Source organism: Lepisma saccharinum, chromosome 4, assembly GCF_977018435.1.
Source record: "Lepisma saccharinum chromosome 4, izLepSacc3.1, whole genome shotgun sequence".
Lineage (NCBI taxonomy): Eukaryota > Metazoa > Arthropoda > Insecta > Zygentoma > Lepismatidae > Lepisma > Lepisma saccharinum.
Window position 1 is genome coordinate 102,651,613 of NC_139232.1, and position 14,021 is coordinate 102,665,633.

At 35.4% G+C, this 14,021-nt stretch overlaps 1 protein-coding gene across 1 annotated transcript in view; it reads right to left on the reverse strand.

Moving 5' to 3' along the window:
* LOC145986685 (platelet glycoprotein 4-like) overlaps window positions 1-13,473 on the reverse strand; it is a 251,330-nt gene extending 237,857 nt beyond the window's left edge. Inside the window, exons 1-2 of the mRNA XM_083120996.1 lie at window positions 13,207-13,473; window positions 10,287-10,408 (exon numbers count right to left, since the gene is read on the reverse strand). Of these exons, the coding sequence (XP_082977122.1) occupies window positions 10,287-10,408; window positions 13,207-13,366 (282 nt within the window). The 5' untranslated portion in view covers window positions 13,367-13,473. The remainder of the gene's footprint in view (window positions 1-10,286; window positions 10,409-13,206) is intronic.
* Window positions 13,474-14,021: the final 548 nt, after the last annotated feature.

Consider the following 14,021-nt stretch of genomic DNA (forward strand, 5'->3'; position numbering starts at 1 on the left):
AAAATTATGTAACATTTTGAAAACAGTTAGTAATTAAACTTGCGAGAATTATGAAAACTTTTCATAAACGCACAAACTTTATTTCTGTCCTTTGGGCATCTGACTGCTACTCCCATCATATATGTGATATCTCCAGAATGGAAATGACAAAGTTCTCAGAATTACAGTTACAAATACAATCAAAATAAGCACATACCTTACCACAGGGTATGTTAGAAATGTTGTCCTCGTGCATCCACACGTTTTTCGGAAATATCCATTTACACGCAACTGTTCAGCTTCAGAAATTGCTACAGTTTCTCTCCTGATATTCTTTCAGTTCTTCTAATGTGTGAAGGTTTGTTGCATAGACTTTATTTTACAATTTTCCTCATAGATAAACACTTTGCTAATGCTAACCTATAAAGCAGGGTGACAAAAGAGGAACGGGAGAAGAAACCACGCTAGTTTAGATATTATGTCGCAGGTTCGAGTCACGAGATGAGCACGAAACACGTACACCCATGTAGCCATGCACACTGAATCGGTTGATTTCGATAAATTTGGTGGGAAACTGGGAAATGGCACAACATGCGATAAAAATGTGAGAAACATTGCAGAAATGCGAGATTGTTAAAAAAAAGTTAAATTTAAACAAGGCTGCAAATCTGAAACTTAGAAAGTACAACAATGGAACAAAAGCTCTCTCTCTCTCTCATTGATGAAAAAGGACAGATGAAGGAAGACACTTCGAAAATGTAGTGTAGGATAGTGAGTTATTTTAAAAGAAAATGAAATTTGGAAAAGGCTAGATATCCATTTTCATAACGAGTTCAACAATGGACGATAGGTCCCATTGTTGCTGGGAAAGGAGAAATAAAGTCACAATTTTTTATCAAAATGTTATAAATATTTTTTTTCAAATAAAATAAAATTTAGAAAAAAAGATTAGATATCCTTATTCAAAATGATTTCAACAACGGAATTAAGGTTCCATTGTTCCCTGTAAATGGAACCTTGCTTCGTTAGAGAAGAATATTAAATGTGGATCAAGTACCCCACCACTAACATTCCCCATAATTCATTTACAGAAATTTAACAGACTCATTCTCAATTTCTTCACAAGGTTTCGTACGGTATTTCTTTGTGGAACAGGCACACCTGGGAATTCTGTTGACAATCGTCTATGAACATCCCTTCAAGAATTTGTAATCAGATACGAATTGTACATAAAAACGTTTTGTTGTTTGATTGAGTTGGTATTTTAAGTCCACTTTATGCACAGCAAGATAATCGGGACTGGACCTACAGCTTAAAGTGGGATCCCAACCACTATGCACGTCCATTGGGAATAAAACCTGGGACCCCTTGATTATAAGGCGACGACGGTACCAATGCGCCATTGGGGAGGTCCTACGTTTTGTTGTAATGTGTGCGTATGTGCCATTATTAAAACTATAGCAAAACACAAATAACAATTGGAACATTAGCGTCGTTGCCTTGTAATCAAGGGGTCCTGGGTTCAATACCCGGTGGAGGCACATAGTGGTTCGGATTCCACTTTAAACTGTAGGTCCAGTTACGATTAGCCTTACTGTGCATAAAGTGAACTTAAAACACCAACTCAACTCAACACTTGGAACACTTAATAAGCACTGTATAAAACAATAGAAAATCGCAAGAACACCTGTAACATGTAACCACTTTAAAAATACGACAGAACTGAGAAGTTACTGAAATGAAATGGGGTTAAGAAAGAAATTCACAAGTTATGCTCAAAGCCATGTGTTTCAGTTGGCACTCTGGTGCCTCGAGCTGTTGGGAAACTTAAGTGCCCTTTTAGCGTGTCTTGTTACCAAAGCTACGCGAAATTTCCTAAAAACATGCCAAAAACGAGTGGATGCACGAGGACAACATTTCCAACATCCCCCGTTACAGTTAACGTGCTTATTTTTAATGTAATTGTGACTATGATTCTGAGAACTTGAAGTCATTTCGAAGTTAGCGGTTTCCATAGCGGAGATATTGCATGCAATTTGTCAAGAGTTGGTGTCCGGGCAGCCGCCAAGAGAGCCCCCATCAGGTGCAAAGGGGGAAAGAAAGAACCTGTACAAGATGATGGTGATAACATCCCAACTAAGTACGCTGACAATAATGTTAATGTTTTTATTTTGTTATTGACAAAAGTATAATAATATTTACATTTAGATATGCAACAGACTTTGACGACACTATATCTGCCTTTGGTTCCATGTTTGACTCATGACACACAATATTGCTATTCGATGAGAGTATCAAATTTGAGTCGTACAACAAAGTTAGATCCTGTTCATGTTTAAGGTCATGATTAATAAAAAGAGGTAGTGTTGACAATAACTGGCCATAATGCAATACAGTTCAATAAATATCTTCACGTAGTCATGTTGGCAACACTCATTAACAACATATCTTCCATACTGAGATCGCAATTATGCTGAGTGCTTGCGGAGAATTTTCATTTAGTCATTTTTATCACATTTGATCTAATGGCATATCTTAGAAGCATGACTAATGTTAGCAGTGAAGTAGCCATTGACAGAAGTGCCATGAGGGGTGACAAATAGGCAGCAAAGAAGACCAGGCACGCAAACTGAAGTGGAAGTTGATGTACAGTCTGTAATGAAAAGAGAGAAATGATTGGTTACTTACTGTCTTCTGTGTACAATAATATTTTTTTTATCTCATATCCTTACAGGAGGAGGATAGGCAAGTGTGATTTGGTGGTCTTGGCAGCAATACAATGAAGCTCCTGCATGCTAAGAATGATTATTTATACATTCAGAGAGGTTAGGATTGTTTATTGTCTTGGTAGAGTAGAAAGCACATGTATGTATTACCAAACAAATTGCTCATCGCCATATTATTTTCTATTTGTTTTGTTTTATGCAATAAGATCATTCGGAATTGAAAAAAAAAACACCAAACAATGTGCTGGAAACTCCTACACAAGCATATCAATCCATTCCTTAAAACCATGTAGAATTCAAGAGTAAATTGAATGAAAATAGTTATGAACATTTTGCCAAGAATACTTGTGCATCCCATTGTACCAGTATTTGCACACTTTTTTTCCATGCTTAGAAAATGCTTTGGATAGTAGTGCTTTACAAATGTAGTCACTTGCACTTACAGCATCATTTATCATAAGAGAGTCTCCCTGGCAGCAAAGTGGTAACGCCGTAGCCTTGTAATCAAACGGTACCAGGTTTGATACCCAATAAAGGCACATACTGGTTCAGATCCTACTTTAAACTGTAGGTCCACTCCCAATTAGCTTTTCTGTGGATAAGGTAAGCTTAAAACCAAACTCATCAACAGCATTGGTGATAATATAATACCTGTGACTAAAACATGTAAATTAGTTTCTCCAAACTTCAAATTTATTTCTACTCTAAAGTCATTCCTCATCCTCCTGCACAACTTGTAAAAATCATTACACAATTGGATCTTTGATCCAAGAAACAAATGTTATTCAATCCTAATTATCGTAACTCTTTTGCAGATTGTTCCTGTATTCACATTCAAGATAGACTTAGTGCTGAACAAATAGACTTGATACCCCTTGACAAAGGCACTTAGTCATTACAAGTGCGTCTGTCTAATAAAACTGTACTTGTAGTCAAGTTTCCTTCTGGTCACCTCCTACGGTAGTGCCAAATACCATTATTGTACGTGTTCCATGATGCACTTAAGGTAAAGTTCCTCATGCATATAGCACCGTGCCATCAAGGTACATTTAGGGAATGTGGGTGTAGGGCCCCATACATTTCGCTCTCTGTCATTTTTGGTGTGATGTGATCTGCACCATGCTCCAGCCACCTTTATCCCCCAGGTAACCATTGATTTGAGGTTGGGTGAACCCCAGAGCCACTTTGTTTGTGGAGAAGGCTGGAAAAATTACAACTTTAGATCACCCACCATGGGAATTAACCCCGGGCCTCCCACGTGGCAGTCAGATGCCCTATCAACTAGACCACTGCGGCTCTGTACTTAATGACTTATGTAAAGTTTTATTGTGTTCTCTGTTTTGAAGTGAGACTCATTAAAATGTAGCTTAGCAGAGGCAAATGTCACCTATCTCAAAACTGTTCTAACCAAATTCACAAAATTATGTGAAAACAGTGTATGGTATGGCTTATTCCTAATACTGACTAGAGATGAATGATATCGGAAATTTGATATCATGATATATCATCAAGAAAATATCGTCACAGATGATAGGATACGATATTATTTCTGTATTGTGATATCGGCGATATATCGTCTCCACGATATATATTGCTAAAATGTCATGATGATATATTGCCAAATATCGTGATGATATATTACCTACATGATATATATCGCCAAAATATTGTGACGAAATATCACCAAATATCATGATGATAGATCCCCTACACAAATATACATTGCCAAAATATCATAACATTATATCGCTGAACACTAATACTAACCTCCTCTGCCCAGGCAACAGGCAAAACAGTATCCTCTTTAAATATTTTCATGTGCCTTATTCCTTTTGATTTTTTCACATCGATATTTATTTGAATTCTTGCTGCCCCACTCAGAGGTAAACCAAATTTCTGAAGAAAAAAGAGAACATAGGAAAAAAATATCAGTTAATCAACTTCACACATAACCTGCTGTTTGCTGCGATAAAACAATTGAAGAATTCGAAGTGCATGTTTTTAGATCAAGTGCTACAGCGCACAAAGTCTTCATTGTGAAACCAATAAGCATAAGGTACATGGTTTGAGCTGTGTAAAATGAAATATTTCTTGCAACAAAATGCATTTGGTTACATGAAAAAGTACATTGCTGAATTTTTATGTTATTATTTTGCAGAAATCAGTGTTGTAACTTTCACATTATTTTTTCCCCAAAACAAGCTGTACTCGGCAATACAATTATTGATAGATTGATTGAGTTGGTGTTTTAAGTTCACTTTATGCAGAGTATGGCTAATCGGGACTGGACCTACAGTTTAAAGTGGGATCCGAACCACTATGTGCCTCCTCCGGGTATCGAGCCTGGGGCCCCTTGATTACAAGGCAACGACGCTGCCACTGTGCCACTGGGGAACCCAGCAATAAAATGATAAAGAAAGATAATTCACTATGATGTCAAGGGTCCCAGGTTCGAATCCCTGGCTGCGCATGGCATGTCACTTCATCGTATCATCACTCATATTCACGATTATCCAAAAGTGGTAGAAGAGCAAACTAAACCAAATCAATCAGTCAAACTGAATGGTTATCACGCTTGACTTCGTTATTTTTGGTTCGATTCCACACAAGTTCCAGAAGTTTGGTGGTTTCACAGCATCATGAGGATAATTGGCTAGCTATTTTGAAGTCTTGGAGAACTGGGAAAGAGTAGCAATTTGTACTGTATACGAATATACGTATATATATTGGGGAAATTGACAGAATACACTGGAAATCATGTAAGAAACCAAATTGCAACTTACTATGCACAAAACAACATACAATGGATCTGTTATTTTACATTCCCCGATTTAACATTTTCCCACATTATTCAATCCTGAAGGTCCCATCATTGCAAAAATTTTAAAACATTTCCTCGATTTTATAGTTTCCTGCATTTTAAGTTTTTCCAGCTTCATCCCATGAAAAATGTAAAATCGAGGATACACTTTATTTAGCATGTAATTTTATCCAGTCAAAATTTCTTTCTTTGTTTTTTTCTTCTTTCATGTTTTTGGTGTTATCATGAATGTGAATGCCTGTTGTATCATGTTTATGTATAATATATTTGTCATAGGGTCATTCGATGTCAAATTAACCGATAAAAAATATTTTTGAACCTTTAGGATTCAGATCTTTAAAATTTTTTATTTATAAAAACTGCCAAATTTCAGATCGGCTCTTAGTTTTTGAGTTAACTTTCAAAACATAACTTTTAAAAAAGCAAAAATTCCAAAATTTGACGGCATTTTGAAATCTTTAAACAGCTGTAGATCAAAAGCTATTTGTCCTAGAGAGCTTAAATTGGTGTCATTCTCATCTGCTTTTAATGAGCTTTAATTTGAATGTCTCAGAAAGAATTTTTAATTTTTTTGGAAAAAAAATATATGTTTTGACAGTGTGCAAAATTTCATAATGGGACGTCAATCGGTTCCTATTGAAGTTATTTTTTTGCTATTGTAAAATGTATGACATTTGCTAAATTTGTTGACTTCCATGTTAAAACCATAACTATAAGCTGAGTGGTTGATATTGGAGTCTTCATACTAGTTCATTTTATAATTTTTGGACAACAAATTACATGAAAATACCTAAAATTTATCACTTTTAATATCAAGTAAGCAAATTGAAAAATGTGCGAGGGAAGCCATTAAATAACAGGAATTTTATTCTAAACTTCATGGAGATTTATGCACAATGAAAATTTGTGTTTCAGCACTCAAAAAGGTTCCATACCAACACACCATAAAGGTGTTGTGACGATCGAGCAGTACGTGCCTGCCAGTAGCACGTACAACATTGCCGGTACACTGTTGACTTGCATCGTAGAAGAGCAATGAAGTATTAGTTTTTTGAGGGCAGAGGGAGTGAAACCTTCTGAAATCTACAGCAGAATGGAGGTTCAGTACGGAGCAATTGTTTAAGGGGATACATCAAAGTGTGACAACTGGAGAGGTATAGCACTTCTCTCCATTCCGGGTAAGATCTTCACTAGAGTTATCCTAAACAGAATTAAGGAGCATGTTAACTTGAGACTCAGAAGAGAACAGGCAGGGTTTCGACCAAATCGCTCCTGTATTGTTCAAATTAACACCTTCCGGATAATTTTGGAACAATGTATAGAATGGTCATCTCTTCTCTATACAGTTTTCGTTGACTTCGAGAAAGCATTTGACTCGGTCAACAGAAATGCAATGTGGAAGGAAGTGAAACGATATGGAGTGCCCACAAAAATTCTTGATTTTATCCGAGAAACTTATCGTGATTATACATGTAGAGTTATACATGAAGGCCGTGTATCTGAACCAATAGATGTGCAGTCTGGAGTGAGGCAAGGTTGTATATTATCACCTACAATGTTCCTGATCGTGATCGATGCAGTGATGCGAAATGTAATAGGAGGGAAAAGACGTGGTATCCAATGGGGATTGAATAACAGACTAGAAGACCTTGATTTTGCAGACGATTTGTGCTTCTTATCTGAAGCACATGGTGATATGCAAACAAAACTAGCAGATCTGATAGAAAGTGCAAAAAAAAGCAGGACTTGTGATTAACTCCAAGAAGACCAAGGCACTGAGGATTAACTCCACAAAAACAGACCCGTTTAATATTGGTGAAGAGATTATTGAAAATGTGGATAGCTTTACTTACCTGGGTAGTGTGGTGGCAAAAGACGGAGGGGCGGCACAGGATGTTTCTCAACGAATCCAAAAAGCAAATGGCACCTTTGTGAGTCTCTATCCAGTATGGAAAAACAAGAAGATATCTATGAAGACCAAACTTCGTATTTTTTGAAGTAATGTTAAGTCTGTACTGTTGTATGGGTCTGAGACATGGAAAGTAACAAAAACGATTACCTCTAAATTACAGACCTTCATCAATCGCTGCCTGAGAAAATTTTGAATATCTTTTGGCCAGAAGTGATTCAAAACCAAGAACTTTGGAGAAAATCTGGAGAAACCGAGGTGTCCATACAAATAAAGCGGCGAAAATGGAATTGGATAGGGCATACGTTGAGGAAGGAAAATGAGGCTGTCGAGAGAGAGGCACTAGACTGGAACCCGCAGGGAAGAAGGAAAAGAGGGAGGCCTAGACAGACGTGGCAAAGATCTGTTCACGCTGAGGCCTTGGAGGAAGGAAAGAGCTGGAATGCAGTGAAGAGAATTGCCGTCAGTAGGACCAGGTGGAGATGCTTTGTTGATGCCCTATGTTCCACAGGGAACAACAGGAATTAAGTCATTAAGTCAATTGTTTAAGTAAGAGGAAAGCATACTAAATTAACAGATTTGCTGATCGATCTTCTGTTTCACTGACTCAGTTGCCACGCAAACTGGCATCCCACTCTGATGTTCATCACTGACATTTCGTGTTCCGTCTAAATCTTACTACCCACTCATGCACTCTTCCCCTGACTTAAACAGTTGTCTCCGTACTGAACCTCCATTCTGCTGTAGATATCAGAAGGTTTCACTCCCCCGACCTCAAAAAAATGAATAACACTTTGTTGCTCTTCTACGGTGCAAGTTAACAGTGTAGCAGCCATGTTGTATGAGCTACTGCACAGGCACATATTGCTCGATCGTCATGACACCTTTATGGCATGTTGCTAAGAAACATTTTTGAGTGCTGAAACACAAATTTTCATTGTGCATAAATCTCCATGAAGTTGAGAACAAATTGCTGTTGTTCAATGACTTCCCCTCGTACATTTTTCAATTTGCTTACTTGATATTAAAAGTGATAAATTTTAGGTATCTCCATGTTATTTGTTGTCCAAGAATTATAAAATGAACTAGTATGAAGACTCCAATATCAACCACTCAGCTTATAGTTATGGTTTTAACATGGAAGTCAACAAATTTCGCAAATTTCGCACATATTACAATAGAAAAATAATAAGTTCCATAGAACCCATTGCCGTCCCATTATGAAATTTTGCACACTAAGTCAACTGATGTCTTCAAAACATATATTTTTTTGCAAAAAATTAAAAATTGTGTTTTTGAGATTTTCAAAAAGAACTTTTTTAAAAAGTGTTTTAAAAATTACAAAATTCAAATACCACAGTCACCTTGCATTTCAAATTAAAGCTCATTAAAAGCAGAAGAGAATGACACAAATTTCAGCTCTCTAGGTCAAATAATTTTTGATCTACAGCTGTTTAAAGATTTCAAAACGTCGTCAAATTTTGGGATTTTTGCTTTTTTGAAAGTCAATAACTCAAAAACTGAGCCGCAAAAATCTGAAATTCGGTAGGTTTCGTCAACATTACTGGTACTACCACTGCACCAGAAATTATTTATTTCTGAGATGTCGAGGTTCAGACCCCGGTTGATTTGACATGGAGTGATCCCATACAATAAACTTTTTTTTACATACATTTTAATTTGTTTCTATTATGCTTTAGTGTTTCTTCCCAAATCTTTTTGTGCAGTGACAGGTTAAACTAGAGTTGACGAGCTGTATCTTTGCGGGTGACCTTGGCTACTCCGTGCAGTGTGTGAGAGAGATACGTTTAGGTAGTTGCCACCTACTTGCCCGTTGGGTGGTCGACAGCAAGGACAGAACGCAAGGATAATGACGCGCAGCCGGTAGCTCCTCCACTTTGCTACTGCGCAGTCGGGATTGGGCAGAGTTCACCCGCAAAGATACAGCTCATCAACTCTAGCATCAAATGCCTAATAAATAGTATTCAAAGTAGTATGTAGTAAACACCAGCCTCTGTGGTGATGTGGTAAGCACAGTGCTCTACAATGCCTGGGGTTCTAGGTTTGGATTCTGGCCTGGACATGGGTGTTCTTTGTGTTGTTTCATCATATTGTCACTCATTCTTATCTTCGAGATTAGCCAAAAGTAGCAGAAATGCAAAGGAAACCAAAAATCAATCAGTATGTAGTAATTGAACCTAGTTTGTCAGACCATTGTGGTCTCAGGTTGAGTGTACCATTGAGTGATGCACAAGAACATATTTTTTGTATTTCATACTGAGAGTATGTTCAGAACATGCACTTGCGTCTCTCATAAACATTAATCATTTCCCTTCGATATAAACTAAAATAATGGTGCACAAATAACATGTAAATTTGTTCAAATATTATATTACAAGCTACAAATTTGATATTTTTGTGCTTCACCGTTCCTGGCTCGGTGACCAAACGTGTTGAGTGGCCAACTTTCAATGTTGAGACTGAAGTTTCTAGGTAAAAGTCCTGATCTGGGCATGGATATTTTCCATGAATTTCCCTTCATCAATTTCATCTAAGTATCGCTCATCCTCATTGTCATTATTAGCCAAAATTGGCATAAAAACGACACAAATACCAAAGTTAAGATATAATACACGTACTTGACTGAATAGGTAGAATGTTTTCTGTTCTACAAACAGCCCAGATTTTTAGAAAACATTAAAATTTGTATTTTTTCATAGTGGAGACTTTGATACTCCAAAATACCTATTTTTTTCCTTCTGGTGCTCTGTGGTTTCTACTACATAATCGCTTTTTTAATCAAATTGTATCATCTTATCTTAAAAGATATCTATGGTGTAATTCCACTTACTGGCAGAATATCAACATATGATCCATGTTCTTCTTTTACAGCTGGTGAAATTCCATCCACCATGTCTAGTAGTTGTGGATCTCCAAGGTAGAAGTGAGGATATGAAATGAGGAAGGGTCCTCCTGGTTTGAAGAAGAAGAGAAAATCCTTTCAAGGTATTGTAGATAATGCTAATAATGCTAGACTTATGGGATTTTCATTTTCTGTTAAGGAAACTTATCAAGTTTCAGTAGATCTCCACATGTAAGCCTTTAGTGGCCCGACAAATATCAAGATGGTACACTATCGATGGCCAAGTGTTTTGCAAGTGTGGCTTAACAGTTTAACAAGCATCTATTATTTTCTGTTGTAGTTTTTTGTGTCACTTTTTTTTGACATGTATGTTGGATACCCTACAAGAGATGCTATCGGAGATTGAAATCCATCAAATGAAAAACAGCATTAAACTTTCTGTCGCACTGTGAAAGGTGCAAGTTTGGCCCATATGTTTAATCACATGCTGCATGCTCACCGTATGTTTCTTTATGAGTAATGGGAAAGTTGGAGATTCCTTGAATTAATCTAGTTCGGCAGATATTTTCAGTTCTTATTTCTAGTATTGTAGTATTTGTTTGCGACATAGATTGGAGGCTTTTGGTAATTGGTATAACAGTTTTGGAGGGATGCTTTGAATAGTGATTCTCAAGATTATAATTGAAAGTAATTAATGCATTTATGGAAAATTTAATGCACCAGTGTATTAAGATAAGCATACGGTTACTTCTTGTCTGAATGAGAAATGCAATGAATAGCAATTACTTACAATACATTGTAAATGTATCAAATATACATAATACATACAAGTAAAATAGTTAGGTAATTTGGGGAAAGCTGTTCAAAACCTGAAGTGTTCTTGTTGGAAATGGACACTGAGAACATATTCTACTTCTTGTGTAAATTGGTGATATTTGATTTTTGATATTCCATACAAATACTTATTTTCCTGTAGTTTACGGTTATTACAAGCATAAGAAAACAGTTTTTCGTTGTGACGTTTCAGGAGAACACACGCTCCCTTCATCAGACATTTATTTTCATTTTGACTAAAGATACAGTTATAACAATGGTTAGCAATTTTTTAAACAAAAATAATCCGTTATATAATGGATGTTGTCAATGTTACATTGTTGTAATATAGCAACTTAACTGTGAAAAGAAGCAGTCTGTTTTATTTTTATTTCAGATAAAAAAAATTTTGATCACATTATTTTTTATTTAAAATTATGAATCCTAAATATCATCAGGTAATTCAAAGTCATCTTTGTTTTCACAAAGTCTCTTGATGTTTTCTGTTACATTAAATTTTAAAGACAGTGGCTTACTCCATTTGTGAAAAATAAAACTCCATACTGGATCTATGTTACCATTTTCATTATTTAATTTATTCCAGTGTTGTTCTGCAATGAATGAAGCTTCCCAGACATTCAACTCTATGTTTCCCGTCAATCTTTTTAAAACCCTTCTCTTTTTAATCAAATGCTTGTCTTTGATGATGTGAGCTGAAAAACCTGTTCTTGGGTTTAGATTTATAATGTCCAAATTGTGTTCATGCCATCTTATTGCCATTTTCCTTGCTGTTTGTCCTACATAATCCTTTGAACATGAACAACTTTTATTATATATTCCTATGGTTTCCACATCTGATAGAGAGTTTCTCATTTTGAATTCATTTAATGAATTCAAAATTTTAATTCAATTAATTTAATTTTCATCATCGAAGAAAAGCATTTGATTAAAAAGAGAAGGGTTTTAAAAAGATTGACGGGAAACATAGAGTTCAATGTCTGGGAAGCTTCGTTAATTGCAGAACAACACTGGAATAAATTAAATAATGAAAATGGTAACATAGATCCAGTATGGAGTTTTCTTTTTCACAAATGGAGTAAGCCACCATCTTTAAAAATTTAATGTAACAGAAAACATCAAGAGAGTTCGTGAAAACAATGATAACTTTGAATTACCTGATGATATTTAGGATTCATAATTTTAAATAAAAAATAATGTGATCAAATTTTTTTATCTGAAATAAAAATAAAACAGACTGCTTCTTTTCACAGTTAAGTTGCTATATTACAACAATGTAACATTGACAACATCCATTATATAACAGATTATTTTTGTTTAAAAATTTGCTAACCATTTTTATAACTGTATCTTTAGTCAAAATGAAAATAAATGTCTGATGAAGGGAGCGTGTGTTCTCCTGAATGGTCACAAGGAAAACTGTTTTCTTATGCTTGTTATAACCGTAAACTACAGGAAAATAATTCTACAATGCAAGCAATGCGTACATTCAAGAAAAACTATTAATACAAATACTTGTTTCTATATTTAATTTATTCATTTATTTTACAAGAGAGTGCAATAAATTCGTCATTTGAACAGTTTTTAAGATTTAACACTAATTTATTAAATAGAGCATTAAAAGTGGTCCGTGAAATTTGTTTTAAAATGCCTGGAAACTTGAAAAATCTTGGGTGATGTGTTTTGGTATAATGTTAGGAGCCTCATTTTTTTAAAATTATTTTTTTCTTTTTATGTTCAAATAGTGAAATGATAATTTAAACTGCCTTTCTCATGTTTATCGTCATTGATATACTGCTTCTTTTTTTGTCATTTTTATATCTAATTTCTATTTTTACCCCTCAAAAACCAACATACTTCCGCTGGCCATTTGTTATTCATTGTTGTTCCACCTTAATGCATTTCACTTATAATGTTCAATTATTGTAACTGTTGGATACCAGATCAACAATTTTTAATACAATATATAAATCCCTAATTTTATAACCTGATCATATTAGCAAAGGTACATTCTTTTCATATCCTAATGCTTCAGAGAATAGAATGATTTTCAGAATTGTCAGTTTTGGATACTTACCGTAAACACATTCACTTATGTCCAATACGCCGTAAAGTGTACAAGGATCATGAGTCTCACATGTATGATCTTCAGGTGACGTCACTAAATTTTTGAAAACATATCGATATGCAGGAATTCCATGCGAATAAACATCCTCAGAGTATTGAAGCCTGACCATCCTACATACTTCTGTCCTGAAGATGTCAAACTCTGTCTCGTATCAAATATATAGGGTAAAGGCCAATGTCGTACCCATAAACTTCCTTTGTGTCACTTTCAAAGGTCTTGTTGTTTATTCTGATTATTCTACCTCGTTCACCTTTAGTCCCTGTGCCTGTGAATATTGTCATCGTGTCTGGATATGTAATGTTCACCTGGAAAAAAAGATAAACACAGGATGTTTACAAATTTTACGACTTTGAAAAAAGCATGGGTAGAAATGTTTTTGTTACCTAAATGCTGCTTGCATATTTAGCTTTTTAAGGAATATTTTATAACAATAAACTCCAAATAATAAAAATAATGATTGTGCTGGGGGACATAGTGGTTTGGATCCCACTTTAAACTGTAGGTCCAGTCCCGATTAGCCTTACTGTGCATAAAGTGGACTTAAAACAACAACTCAATTAATCAGTCAGTGATAGTTGAGCTGTCGTCATCTTATTAGATTCGCATCAGACAAACGCTTTGTACTATTCTTCAGATCAACAATTTTAGTTGAAACTTGATGATCTTAGAGTGCTAACAATGTTTTAAACTAAATTGATTAAATTTCTTAGATGAAATGAACATAAGTGTATTTTCCTATGCTGAGAAATGCAGTCTAATTCGTT